The sequence below is a fragment of the Clarias gariepinus genome, chromosome 5, assembly GCF_024256425.1.
Source record: "Clarias gariepinus isolate MV-2021 ecotype Netherlands chromosome 5, CGAR_prim_01v2, whole genome shotgun sequence".
NCBI classification, from domain to species: domain Eukaryota; kingdom Metazoa; phylum Chordata; class Actinopteri; order Siluriformes; family Clariidae; genus Clarias; species Clarias gariepinus.
The window spans coordinates 31,363,717-31,378,740 of record NC_071104.1 but is presented as its reverse complement, the minus strand read 5'-3'; the positions used below and the strand labels follow the sequence as shown (position 1 = coordinate 31,378,740).

At 37.7% G+C, this 15,024-nt stretch overlaps 1 protein-coding gene across 1 annotated transcript in view; it reads right to left on the bottom strand.

Annotated features, from left to right (window-relative positions):
• The window catches only part of obsl1b (obscurin like cytoskeletal adaptor 1b), a 39,215-nt gene that overhangs the window by 7,253 nt on the left and 16,938 nt on the right, over window positions 1–15,024 (bottom strand). Inside the window, exons 9-21 of the mRNA XM_053496261.1 lie at window positions 13,830–14,105; window positions 13,151–13,426; window positions 12,791–13,066; window positions 12,431–12,706; window positions 12,030–12,296; window positions 11,580–11,846; window positions 9,519–9,788; window positions 8,724–8,990; window positions 5,538–5,804; window positions 3,089–3,201; window positions 2,653–2,806; window positions 361–522; window positions 42–146 (exon numbers count right to left, since the gene is read on the bottom strand). Of these exons, the coding sequence (XP_053352236.1) occupies window positions 42–146; window positions 361–522; window positions 2,653–2,806; window positions 3,089–3,201; window positions 5,538–5,804; window positions 8,724–8,990; window positions 9,519–9,788; window positions 11,580–11,846; window positions 12,030–12,296; window positions 12,431–12,706; window positions 12,791–13,066; window positions 13,151–13,426; window positions 13,830–14,105 (2,976 nt within the window). The remainder of the gene's footprint in view (window positions 1–41; window positions 147–360; window positions 523–2,652; window positions 2,807–3,088; window positions 3,202–5,537; window positions 5,805–8,723; window positions 8,991–9,518; window positions 9,789–11,579; window positions 11,847–12,029; window positions 12,297–12,430; window positions 12,707–12,790; window positions 13,067–13,150; window positions 13,427–13,829; window positions 14,106–15,024) is intronic.

The window sequence follows — 15,024 nt, the reverse complement described above, 5'->3', positions numbered from 1 at the left end:
GCACATTTACAAGTCTGAGACAAGGAAAGTGAAATACTTACTCTCCACCTCTAGGTAAGCTATAGACTCGACATTCTTGGCAACAAACTTGATTTCTCCTGAATCCTCTCCCTTAACGTTGCACATAAGAAGGAAGTGTTTGGTTCCTGGGTTACAGGGTTAGATATGACAGGCATTACAGTCATCTTGAATTATTAGGTGAAAAAGGTTAGAAATTTCTTAATCATGTTGAATGGTACTGAAATGTCCTACGTAAAGTATACATTGATTAAACGCAAAGCAAATGAGGATGGACATTGATGAGAAGCTGAGTATACTATTTTCTGAGTATGACTTAATGCAAAATGGAACGGTTTATACCTTCCTGACGGATCTTGATGGTGCTAGTAGGTTTGATTTTCTCTCCATTCTTAAACCATTCTCCAGGTACATCATCCAGAGACAGCTCGCACATGAACACAGCGTTCTGGTCCTCTTGAATATCCAGGTCTTCCAGACTGTGTAACACCTCCACTTCTCTCTCTGTTTCAATAAGTAAATACAAAACTACAGCCACAGCCTTAGATCATATTTACACACCAATTCAAAACTTATACAGTGGGGCAAAAATGTACTAATTGTGCAAGTTCTCTCACTTTAAAAGATGAGAGAGGCCTGTAATTTTCACCATAGGTATACCTCAACTATGAAAGACAAAATAAAAAACAAATCCAGAAAATCACATTGTAGGATTTTTTATGAATTAATTGGTAAACTCCTTTGTAAAATAAGTATTCGATCACCTACAAACAAGCAAGATTTCTGGCTCTCACAGACCTGTACTGTAACTTCTTCTTTAAGAGGCTCCTCTGTCATCCACTCATTACCTGTATTAATGGCACAAGTTATCAGTATAAAAGACACCTGTCCACAACCTTAAACAGTCACACTCCAAACTCCACTATGGCCAAGACCAAAGAGCTGTCAAAGAACACCAGAAACAAAATTGTACACCTGCTCCAGGCTGGGTAGACTGAATTTGCAATAGGTAAGCAGCTTGTTGTGAAGAAATCAACTGTTGGAGCAATTATTAGAAAATGAAAGACATACAAGACCACTGATAATCTCCCTTGACCTGGGGCTCCATGCAAGATCTCACCCTGTGGGGACAAAATGATCACAAGAACTGATGAGCAAAAATCCCAGAACCACACGGTGGGATGACCTGCAGAGAGCTGGGACCAAAGTAACAAAGGCTACCATCAGTAACACACTGCGCCGCCAGGGAGTCAAATCTTGCTGTGCCAGACTTGTCCCCCTGCTTAAGCCAGTACATGTCCTGGCCCGTCTGAAGTTTGCTAGAGAGCATTTGGATGATCCAGAAGAGGATTGGGAGAATGCCATGTAGTCAGATGAAACCAAAATAGAACTTCGTGTTTGGAGGCTAAGTTGCATCAAAAGAACACCAAACCTACTGTGAAGCATGAGGGTGGAAACATGCTTTGGGGCTGTTTTTCTGCAAAGGGACCGGGACGACTGATCCGTGTAAAGAAAAAAATAAACAGCGCCATGTATCGTGAGATTTTGAGTGAAAACCTCCAAACCTTCCATCAGCAAGGGCATTGACGATGAAACGTGGCTGGGTCTTTTAGCATGACAATGCTCCCAAACATACCGCCCGGGCAATGAGGGAGCCCCAAACCATCAACAGAAATGGGCCAAAATACCAGCAACAGTGTGTGAAAACCTTGTGAAGACCTACAGAAAACATTTGACCTCTGTCATTGCCAACAAAGGGTAACGGAGATGAAATTTTGTTATTGACCAAATACTTATTTTCCACCATAATTTTCAAATAAATTCTTTAAAAATCCTACAATTTGATTTTCTGGATTTATTTTTTTCTTATTCTGTCTCTCATAGTTGAGGTATACCCATGATGAAAATACAGGCCTCTCTTATCTTTTTAAGTGGGAAAACTAGCACAATTGGTGGCTGACTAAATACTTTTTTACCCCACTGTAGCTTAGGGGGGAAAAAAGCTCTAAAAGAAATTGCACTGATGCAAATATATCCAGTAGGGAGAAAAGACAGGCTCTACTCAAGGAGACAGATCTATAAGATGATGCAGGATAATCATGCACACGTTTAAAGGGTAAACATAAGGGTGAACAAAAAAAAACTTGTAGCCAGATTAAACTAAATTGTGCACACATCTAGTGATTTAGGCATAAGACCCCTGTACCATTTATTTTTTATTTACGTCTGAATGTGTGTCTTAAACAGGGGACATTTGATAAGTACTTAATTCCCACCATCCACTGGAACCCAACCGAGGAGTCATCAGATCACTAGACCACTGATCTAAAAATGTTTTATGAGCAATAAAAGTGCATATTAAGTGCAAATGTGATAAAACTAGAACTGCAAAGAGAGATGAGAATGGTGTTGGTATATAAAATATTTCTTGTGCCACCAGTGGTATTTCACAATTGCCCCCTAAGTATAAGGCAGCAACACCGCTAACACTTGGCTTTTTCCTGCAGGTGGCAGTGTTGCATCGATAGACAGCAAGCAGTGTTTTTTTATTTAATTTTTTTTTAGAAGAAGTTTGCACACAGCACCTTGTAGCCATGTTATAATTTTATGACTGTGAAGATGTTCTTTCCTTACCATAAACTTCCACAGAACAGGAAGTGGTGGCATCTCCGGCATCGCAGACATACACGCCCGAATCTCCCAGCCCACATCTCAGGATCTGCAGGAAGCACTTCCTTCCCATGGAGTATATACGATGATTCTTACCTGGCTTCAGTTCTTCTCCATTCTAGGTCAAATAAGAGCACTACTGAAGCTTAGGCTAACAAAATATTCCAGTTCTATCTTATCATCTTATCAAATCTTATCATGTGAAGATGAAACGTAATGGTCATTAACACATGATTAAGTAATGTTTGTTATAAGGTCCACAATATTGTGGTATTAAGATCCATCAAATTCTAAAAATACTATTAATAACGTTAATAATGGCCAAGGCACTTAAAATAATAATAATAATAACAGCAACTTGTAAAAGTCTTTTATTTCGGTAATTCAGCAGTTTTCTTACCTTCGTCCACTTGACAGTAACATTGTATTTGGACAGCTCACACTCCAAGGTGGCTCCTGTACCCTCTGGAAAAGTGTTATCCTCCAGCTTTTTCAAAATGGACACTGGTATTTCTAAAAAAGAAAAAATTGGGTGGAAGATAGTTTTTTTAATCAGAGGATTGTCAAAGAAAGACACATACTGTATGAAGAAATGAAGGTCCAACAATACTATGAGTTATGTTTCTCATATTACTGGATTAGTTTAGCAGTTATGGTGCTGTACAGGTTACTTGTAGGTCATGAAATGCCAGCAGCACCAATGACGACCTTTCAGGCCCTGGAAAAAGAACCCAAACCTTTGTCTGCCAAATTATACCAATTGGGTTCTGCCTGCTTTAATGACCGAACTAGGTTGTTTGCATTCATGCACAGAGAATTTTTGTAGAGTTCCTAATTTAATACATTTAATTATATAATGATAATAGAATGTGACACTTTGCTTTTCCCAGTTGTTAGGTACTGTACACATATTCCACCTTACAATGATCGACCCTTTGTTTAGCTATACTTATCATAGACCACTATATACAAAAACTGATGGTTACTTTATATCTTGTTGCCTTTTGTACCAAGTGACTTTCTCCCACTGCCCACAATTCAGTAATGCCCTATTTGCTAATGTTAATTTAGTGGCATTGTAGTGGCATTAGTATAATGATGGACTGTGCTGGGATGTGTGGAGGGTTAGAGGATCTGCAGGGTAAAACATCTTGTTGATGAGAGAGCTCAAAGGGGAATGACGAGACTACTTCAAGATGCCAGGAAGTCTACAGTAACTCAAATAATCATGCTTTACAACCACGGCGAGCAGAAAAGCATCTCAGACATCAAACAGTGAGGTGTATTGGCCACAATAGCAGAAGACCAAATCAGGTCTGGTGAGTCAAGAACAAGAATATAAGGCTTTCCAACCATGGAATTGTCAATGTTTGTCCACTTAGTGTTTTTGTCCCCATAATTCTGTGTAAACCTTAGAGACTGTTATATATGAAAATCCTAACTGGTAAACACTGTATATGGCAAATGGGAAACTGTATTTCATCATATTTCATCCGAACAGGTTGTCAAAAAAATTTGGCTTTTTAACCTAAGGGGCAGGTTAAAGAATCTATAAATATGACCATAAATGTGCAGTATAGCTAACAAATTGGATAAGTTTGGGCAACTCCAAAGAATACATAACAGTTAATAAAACAGAAACCGACAATATAGTGAATTATAAAAAAAAAAAATCGTACTGTTTTAACCTGTGCTCCCTCATTTTCATCTAAAGATTTTTTTAGTATAGAGTGGAGTTTAGCATGAAATATAAACTGGTACCTTTTTTAAATATAAAGTAAGTTTCAGCATTGAATATGTAGATGAAACTTCCTATTTCCATACTGTTACACCTGTGCAGACATGTACAGTATGTGGCACACAGATTGCATTAGGCTGACCTCCATAGCTCTTTTCAAGTGCTTAAGAGCCAAATATTGCTAATCCAGTCTGTAGTATAATGATGGACTGTATGTAACCAGACTTAACTTGGCAATGGTCAAGTATGCACAGAGAGCCCTTTGTTGGAGTGGCATTTTCAATCTATTGTCATCCTCACTGACATCTCACAGACTCCAACAGATAAGCCCCATTGAGTGACTCGACATAGTAGAGATTACGTTACATACTATGAACGTATGCTTGATGAATGTTTGAAAAGTTTCGGTAGCTGCACTCTGGCCATGCAGTCAAAATCTTTTTATACGTGTAAGTCGACACGAAGGAAGGACCGCAGTGAAAGCCATTAATCCATTCCATTGTACTGCCATCACCGTCTGAAATTTAACCGTCTTGCATCATGTTGACTTGCATCATGCCTCAGAATCTTGCCCCCTACAGTGACTGGCCTACTCCAGACTGAATTCCACCCCTTATAAGTTAATTGCTATCAGACATCTTGTTACAGTTAGTAGGCAAATTAACTATTTTGGTCATCTGTGTATTATGCAACGCATTTAGGATTTGATTATAAAAAGTATTTGAGATCGAGTTTAAATATTGTTTTTAAACGGCACTGTCTTTATCAAAACATAAGCAGCAGTGGAGTCCATGTTTTCCATTGAGTGTCCACATTAGATAGGTGCAGTGACTTAGTTTAGCTGTAAAAATGTACCAGTAAAGAAGTATGCCATACATAATGAAAAACAATTGCAGTATTTTGCAATATTGCTGAATGTGGATGAGTCAATTAAGAGTTTTTTAAGCCTTACTCCTGCTGCACCTTGTGCTGTACATAATTTTATATAAATCATATCAATGTACATTAATACAATAAATTATGTAAATCTTTCTAAAAGTTCAAAGTTTCAAGCAAATACTGTTTTCTGGATGCACTAATCCTGGGATTTTATTGTAATCAAAGTGTTTACCTTTAACAATAAGTCTAGCGGATGATCTTGCATTTTCAGTGGAAAATGTATAGGTTCCTGTGTCCTCCAGCGACAGGTTGGCTATGGTCAGGCAGTGGACGCTGCCTTTGGTAGTCATGCGCCAGTGGTTGTTGTTTTTGAGGCGGTTTCCGTCCTTTAGCCACGTGCCTTCAACATTGTTGTGTGTCAGCTCCACCTCAAAAGATGCTGTCTCACGTTCAAATGTCTGGATCTCGCTCAGTCCTTTGCATATTTTAACTTTCCGTGCTATATCCAGATAAAAACAGTAGTAATAAGACATCATAGGCACATTTACATTGATTGTTAAAGTTTGTTTTTCTTGGCCAATAGACATAGATGAAATAGATTTTTAGGGATAGACAATGTTTATAACACATTATAAAGTGTTCTCAAACAGAAAGGCATTCCCCATAGAAAAAAAAAGTTTATTTATATGGGTTGGTGACACCACCCTAGAGTTTGAAGGCCAGTGCATATATTTAGCTGCTGTGAAAAGAGATCCAAATTCATATGAGGTGCCAATGACAAGCCAAGCACTGACATTTCCCTACTGCGCGCGCACACACGCACACACACATTTTATATATATATATATATATATATATATATATATATATACACACACATACAAGAGCAATACCTGTAAGAGTCAAATTAATGGCAATGTGATTTTTTTTTTTATGAAAAAAAAATCACATTGCCATTAATTTGATTCTTACAGGTATTGTTGTATTGCTCCTGGGATTTAAACTGCAATAATTATTTATTAAGTAAATTATTTTGTTTTAATTGTATTTTTCTAGGTTAACACCAACTAATGGCACTAATAATCGCATCAAGAGGACGTTTGACAATATTCATTTATCAACTTTATAATTTTTGATCACTTATTTAGAAGATAAACAAATACTTAAATTGTAGCCTTCTGAGATTAACGGAACTTTATGGCCTGGCACAGGTCCATATTACGATTTTGATTTGTACACTATTAGTTGTGCAGCACTGCTTATTCATGGATACTTTATTGCCCTAATTCTGGGCCTGAAATTGTTTCTTTACTCACTATTTATGTTAACTAACCAACTAACTAACTAACTAACTAACTAAATATTTAAATAAATATAGGACATTTCTTTTAATTTATTATGACTTTCACTTGTAAACCTAAAAACTGGTAAACATTAGCAAACTGGCCATAATTTGCATGCAGCATAATATTTTCTAATATTTCAACCCTGTTTCAGTACGTTCAGTCTACCTCTGCCTGCACTGATGCATCAAAAGTGCTATCAGACAGTTAACTTTATCCTCTGTCCAGGGTCTATTGTTCTCTATTTCCATACTGTAGTTATGCAAGTTGCTTTTTCTGAAGACAAGATTAATTTAGCCACACGAAAAATTCAAGGGCATAGCTTTTAAAACGCAGAAAAAAAGACCCTCCTAAAGCATAGCAACTTTCTACAAAATTATAATTATTTATTTCCATCTCAACTTCTTCCATTGTCTCTCTGCTCATTTTTTCAACCATGTCTCCCTGTCCCATACCACGTTATCAAAATTCCATGTCAGGTTGCAAGTGGTGTAATGGACAGTTTAAAATCCAATTTGAGCAGGTAGAATGTCCAGACTGAGACACATCTCTAGAAATATGATTTAAATTCCCATTTAGATCTAATTAGCAAAAATCTGATATTCTACAGATTTTTCTGATTACTGTTCAGACACATGAAAGCAATTTGGTTCCAATCTTATTTCAATCGGGATATGACAAAGATTTTATATGTTCTGGAGGTCTGAACAATGTTTCAGTTATTAATAGCAAATGGTGCAACCAGTGGTTCTTTTAAATAAGGGATATTTAAAACATGTTTTTTTTTTAAAAAAAAACACACTATTAGCTATAGATAACTATAATTAACTATTTTTTCACAACTCAGTGACCCGTTTTTGTAACAGAGACATTTGGAACAATATTCTTTATGTTGTTAAGTGCCAATTGAGAAGTCAACTCTGGATATTTACTTCAAATTTAAGCTCCTTTCCTGGTAACAAAGTGATGTCAAATTCACAGAGCATCAGAAACAAAGTAAAACTTCTTACCAGTAAATCTGTTATGCTGTACAGTATGTACCAGTATTAGTTTTAGATTAATCAACATACAGACATTTTTTTGTTAAAGCTAAAACAAAAGAAAATATACATCACTAATTTGAATTAGCTGCTTAGCTTGGTGCTAAGAAAACATGATTTTTTTTAAAGTAACTGTTTATCGAACTGTGCACTGTGTATTCAACAGTTTAAAAACGCTGTCATACAGTATATGTACAGTATTGATTAGGACATTTAGGAAATCATGTTAAAGCCGAAACTAACATAATTTATAATTTATGGAGCAAATAACCAACACATGTAAAGTTGGATTATATTCACTCGTATTACAATTTGGACTAAATGGTACGGTATGAATATACTAACTGGTACACCCCTACCAATAAGTAATTTAAGTGTGCTCTGGTATTCATCATGGGAAGTGTTACTTTGCTACTTTAATATTGAGTTACTGTCCACTGGTTTATGGTTTGTGGTGCATCATGTGCAACATTATAATTTACTGCCAAGTGAATATGATTTTTCCAATAAGAATTCAGAAAATGCTACACAACGGGCAAACTTATCCTAATTGGGGACAATATGGTGAATGTGGAACTAATTCAGTCTCTGAAGTAAAAGAAACAATCTCAAGGCTTTCTCATTACCGCAAATTCTTTGATTTTGGAATTCGTGTATAGAATTCTCTATGTGAATCTTGACACTTTCACAGCCAATTCAAATGGAATGAAAGGCAGCCACAAGAAGACCTTTATCCAGCCCTTGATCTGGTTCTTATTTGACCTGCTTAAGTGGATTGTCCTGGGCTTCTGATCTTATGTCAATACAGAAGAGTGCTCTTTGGGAATCATCTGTCCCTCAGCTGTTTCTGACTGTCAAACCGTGGAACAAGCGTCACTGATGGCACTCTCATATTACTCCTACTCAGTTAATTGAACTGGCATAAAGAAAACAACAACAGCAACAAGGGCCCGGTGTCAAAGCAGCGTCACCAGCAACCACAGTAAACAAAGCATAACAACACATAGTGACAAATAGACAGCAGTGCAGACTCACGTTCCACGGTGACCTCGGCTTGTGTTCGGTCATGAAGGGTTTCACAGCTGTAAGTCCCACGATCAGAAAGGGCTAGATTGTGGATTGTGAGCGTATGTTTTTGGCCACTCTGCTGCAGGGAAAACTTAGGCCCTGGGTGAATGACCACACCTTGTCTCATCCACTGCACTTCATCAGATTCCAGGCTCAGCTCCACCTCAAGGGTTGCCTCCCCAAACTCCTCTGCCACCACTGACTTCATTTTCTTTGTGAACAGCACCTGTTTCTCTGTAGACAGTCAGTCTCTAATTGGTCATCAATGTCTAGACATGTTTTGAAAACAGACCCTACCATAAAGGTAGGCTGTGGTACAAAGAGTCTCTTGCATATGCCTGCTATACTGCAATTCTTGTGTCCCTAATGCTGTGAACAGGAGAATGACCATTTGCCTCTGTCAGTTTACAGTGGAATTCTAACTGGAGAAGCTGCTAAGTGCAAATCATTACAGGCCCCTTTTCAACAACCACGTCTGAAGGGGTCATTATTTATTGCAAATATGTTGCCATGGCAGTAAAGACCTGTACAAGCACTCAAAGAATTTATCTAATGCCCCTGTTTCAGACGCTTCATTGGTGTAATGGAAATGTTTAGCCTATGCTTTACATCCAACACATTTCAAGAACATTAAAAAAAAAAAAAACTTTCTGGCTTTTTTAGATATTAAATTAGAAAGTTGTTCCGACATGTTAAGTTTAGAAGAAATATAATTAAACAATTGTAAGAAATGTAATTAATGAGCAATAAATAATATCTCACCTTGAACCTGTAGAACAGCTTTGGATATCACTCCTTCTGCTTCTGCTGTTAGCTTGCAGCTGTCTGATAACTGGCAGTTTCTGATATGCAGCGTGTGGCACAGACCATTACTTGAGATTTTAAACTTCTCATTTGATGTAATTTGCCGGCCATTCATACACCAGACCATCTTTGCGTCTTCTGGGGAAACTACACACTTGAATGTTGCGGCTTCCCCTTCCATTACAGCTATATTGTACAGCTCAGCAATAAACTCCACAAAACGGGGGGCTTAAAATAACCAGAGAAGACATATTGGAAGAACAGGACCATTATTATTGCTCAAAGCAATAAACATAATACAAAATAGGTATAGAAAATACTGGTAAAATATACATCGAACAGCCATAACAATACAACACAAAACATTACACACAATATCCCAATATTGTGTAGGTTCCCCTTGTGTCTGCAGCTCTGTCCCCTTAGGGCATGATGCCATAAGATCTCTGAGTATGCGCTGTGGTGTCTGGCAAACATTGGTAGCGGATCTTTTTGGTGTTGTAGGTTGCAGAATAGGGCCTCCATGGATCAGACTTGCTTACAGTGCATGGGCGCATGGGATCAAGCACGGGTGATCCAGTGCATGGGATCAAGCATGGGTGCTTGATCGGATAGGGATCTGGGAAGTTTAGAGGCCGGATCAAAACCTTGAACTCTTTGCCTGCCAGGCCCCATGCACGGTGAGTTGTGCTGGACTGGGTGTTCTGGTGAATTTCTATTTTGGCCAGAATTTTCAGTAATTTGTGCTGCATTAGGTTTTCTATGGTATCAGATTGGACATACTATTTTTTGGTCTTTGTGGGCATGGAACAGGCATGGGTGCCCATGATCCTGTCACCACTGTACTGCTTGTACAGTATATAATTGATAATGTAAATGTGTGAATGTAATGTTATGGCTGATGTTAACATTTAAGATAAACGTAAAATTTTTAATAAAACCACAATTCTTCTTCAACTGCAAATGTGAAAATAATTTTACTTAATTCAGATTTCAAATCTTAATTTAAAATCAACTTAAAAAAAAAAAAAAAAAAAAAATATATATATATATATATATATATATATATATATATATATATATATATACAGTATATATATATACACTTAGCATAAAAAGAAACGTCCTCTGACTTTCAACTGTTTTTACTTTCAGTAAACATAATGTGTAAATATTTGTATGAACACTTAAAGAGTCAACACCATAAGACATAAACTAAAAATGTTTCACAATGTGTCCCTGAATAAAGCGAGGCTCAAAATCAAAAGTATCAGTCAGTATCTGGTGTGGCCACCAGCTGCTTGAAGTACTGCAGTGCATCTCCTCCTCATGGACTGCCTATTGCGGACAGTCTGAGCACTGATGGAGGGATTGTGTGTTCCTGGTGTGACTCGGGCAGTTGTTGTGGCCATCCTGTACCTGTTACTTAGGTGTGATATTCGGATGAACTGATCCTGTGCAGGTGTTGTTACACGTGGTCTTCCACTGCGAGGATGATCAGCTGTCCTTCATGTCTCCCTGTAGCGCTGTCTTAGGCGTCTCACAGTGCGTACATGTCAATTTATTGCCCTAGCCACAACAGCAGTCCTCATGTCTTCCTGCAGCATGCCTAATGCACGTTCACGCAGATGAGCAGGGACCCTGGGCATCTTTCTTTGGGTGTTTTTCTCAGTCGGTAGACAAGTTTCTTTAGTGTCCTGTGTTTTTAGAACTGTGACCTTAAATGCCTACTTTCTGTAAGTTGTTAAGGTCTTAACGACCATTCCACAGGTGCATGTTAATTAAACATGCATGGAAAACATTGTTTAAACTCTTTACAATGAAGATTTGTAAAGTTATTTGGATTTTTACAACATTATTGTTGAAATACACACTCCTGAAAAATGGACGTTTCTTCTTTTGCTGAGTGTATATATATATATATATATATATATATATATATATATATATATAAGCACTGTCAGTGTTGAGCTGAGCATTGTTTTGAACATAAAGGCTGTTTCATTGAAATGTACTTACTTTCGACTACTACTGTTGCACATGTCCTCTCATCTTTTGACTCACATGTGTATTCTCCTGCATCAGCATCTGTTAATTTGTGTATTTTGAGGCTTCTTGCTTGACCATCAGCACGTATTGTAAAATGTCGATTTGGTGTGATTTCTTGGTTGTCTTTTAGCCACTGAACATCACCTTTGGATGTGTGTAGTTCACACGTCAAAACAACGTCACTACCTTTGAGCCCTACAACATTTTGCAGTGGCTTGGAAAATTTTACCTTAATACCTAAAAGAAAATAATACAGTTTAAAAATATCTGTAAACAGATGATTAACATTCATGAGGACAATTATATTAGTAATCGAAGATTAACAAGCAGCATATTATACACCCTGTTCCAAAATATTTTTTTCCATTTCACAATAATTGCATTGCCTAAGCACTTGAATATAAAGAGGTACTGATTTACCTTTGACTTGTACACTGAACCAAGCTTTGTCTGTGCCAACATCACACTCATATTCTCCAGAGTCTGATTTTTTAAGGTAGTTGATAGTGAGGTAGTGTGTACGTCCATCACTTGTGGCATAAAAACGATCATCTCTGATCTTCTTGCCTTCCTTTCTCCATTGCACAGGAGCATTATCTCTGTTAACCTGAGCACACAGTGTCACACTTTCCTCTTCATATGCAGAAATTTTTATCTCTTCATTTTTGATAAACTTAAATGGTGGCTCTATTAAACATCAACAAAGACAAAAAAATATACTTGGGGGTTAGCATTGTTTTATCCAGTGTTATTTCTGAAGGTTTAAATGTTTTGACCTTATAGTCTGCTGATCAAATTAAGGAAAGTCATGGTAAGCTTGCCTTTAACTGTCACCATGATGTTCATTTTGTCATCAATGGCATCGCATGTGTAGTCTCCTGAGTCAGACACTTGAAGGTTTGAGAGCACAAACTTTCTCATTGTGCCTCTTCTTTCAATGTGGATTCTATCATCTGCCTCCAATACTCTCCCATTACAGAGCCACTGAACAGTGGCATTCTCCCGAGACACCTCACATTCAAGGATCAGCTCATTTCCAGTAAGGAGTGAGTAGTGCTCTGGGGTCCTTGCTTTCCTTAGGATAGACACTGGTGCCTCTAAATAGAACAATAAATGTAGCTTTAGTGTATTGTGCATAAATACATATTTTTGTATGCATGTGACTGAAATTTTGAACGTACCTTCCACAGTGACATTAAAGACAATTTTATCATCCTTTGAATTACATGTGTATTCACCAGTGTCCTCGATCTCTGCATTTAAGATAATCAGAGATCTAAATGTCCCTTCTTCTTCAAAAGTGAAGTGATTATTAGCCACAATTTTGTTGTTGTCCTTGTACCAGAAGACTAGACCATTTGCTCTGGAAAGTTCACACTTGAGTACAATGGCCTCAGACTCAAGATAATGCCTGTCTGTTAAGATATCATGTTTTTGCAGAAATACAAGTGGCCAATCTGCAAAAGAATAATAAAACACATTATTGGGATATTGGCAATTATAAAGCCAATCTACTATTAACAGTTTTAACAAAACCATACCATTTATTTTCAAACTGAAATCCATTACATCATCTTTGGCATCACATAAGTATTGGCCTGTGTCTTCAAGCCTTGATGAATGAATTGTTAACTGTCGTGTACTGCCGTCTTCAGTTATGGTTATATTACTGGTTTCCTCAATCTCTTCTCCGTCCTTCTTCCAGCTGACTTCTGCGTTTGGCCTAGACACCTCACAATCAAGCACTATAGTTTCTCCAACAAATTTTTCAACTTCGTAAGCTATCTTCCTTGGTCGAATAAATCGAACTGGGGGTTCTGCACAAACAGAAAATGTCACCTAAAGAAGTAGTTGTATAGCAATTGAAAGGACACACACAAAAAAATGTCTAAAATCAAGTCTACCAAATTGACATTCTGTGGACACCTGACCATCTCATCCATATGTGCTTGTTTAACATCCCATTCCAGATTAAGTCTCTCATTTCCTTTTTTGTTAACATCTAATTTCATGGGAAGGCTTTTTTTTTCTAGATTTTAGAACTTGGCTGCATTTCCAATTCAACTACAAGAGCCTTAGAGAGGTCAGGCACTGACGTCAAGTGAGGAAGTGACACTTGGTTAAATTGAGAGGGAAATTGTAATGCTACAGCATGCAAAAACGTCCTACACATACAGTGTTTGATTTCTTTCGGGGGTTTTTTGGGGCAAATCACATCACCTGCAATGTTTACGAAGAATGTGACCGAGTCATCATTGGTGTCACACACATATTCTGCAGAATCACTGACTGTTGTCTCTGGTATAATGAGTCTTCTGTAAACACCGTCAACTTCAAGAATTAGATTGCTGTTCTCTTCTACCTCAAGCCCATTTCGATACCAGCGCACAGAAGCATTGGCTCTGGAAATTTCGCAACTCAGAACCATTCTCTCTGACATTTGCTGGCAAAGTTCCATTTGGGATTGGCTTGGGGAAACTATGCATACTGGTGGTTCTGTAGGAACAAATATAAGGAGGTCAGTACCTGATGCAATCAGACAAATAGGAATGTTGTTTTAAATAGATCTATAACAAGTCTTAACAGGGTTGGGGTTTAGCAGAATACAATTTGGTATTGCATATTCTTTATGGTACTGCTGAGTTCGCACAAAAATAGGCCTCTTCTAGGTCTGAAGATGTTCAAAAGTGTTAGGCTGAGGACATTGTAGTTGACATTTGTTCTAGGGTGCAATAGGGTTTTTTAAGTGAGGTGTCATGAGAGGTTTACCTTTAAAACCAATTGACCTTTCTGGTCTAAGATTTTGGGTAAGACTTTGGTGACAATGAAAATGACATTTGAACCATATCAGAGAGGTTTAGTCTCAAAGGACTATGTTTCAAGTATTTGTGGCTAGAAGTCTGGCAGTGTCTGTCATGGATGTAACCCTACCACATACTGGTGGATGCCAGTGGTCAGGGAGGTTTTTAAATTTGGAGGCTCTCCTGATTCAATTGAGAAGTATATGAGAGCCAGAATGTCTGCAGCATAAGCAGTTCCAAAAGCAAAAGCTCAGTCATGGGAGGATTTTGTAGAGGCCATTAAAAGAGTCAGAGATGTTCTGGCAAGCTGTTTAGTGCATCTGAAATCCTTGCACAAATGCTGCTGAGCATATGTAGAAGCTAGTTGACTTCTCTTGCTGATATTGTTTGAGCAATTTGTGAATACGTGTCAGAAATCTCTGGTGTTTTGTAGTCCATTTATATGACTGATCTGTCTATGCCTTTATGGTGCCAAGGGATGTGAGTGAATGAGTTTCACCTATACTCTAGATGTTAAAGACACAGTCTGAGGCAGGAGATATCTTCTTGAAGGGACTGAGGTGAGAGGGAAAACTCCACCACTGGTGGGTGACATGATCAGTGTAAAATGTGAG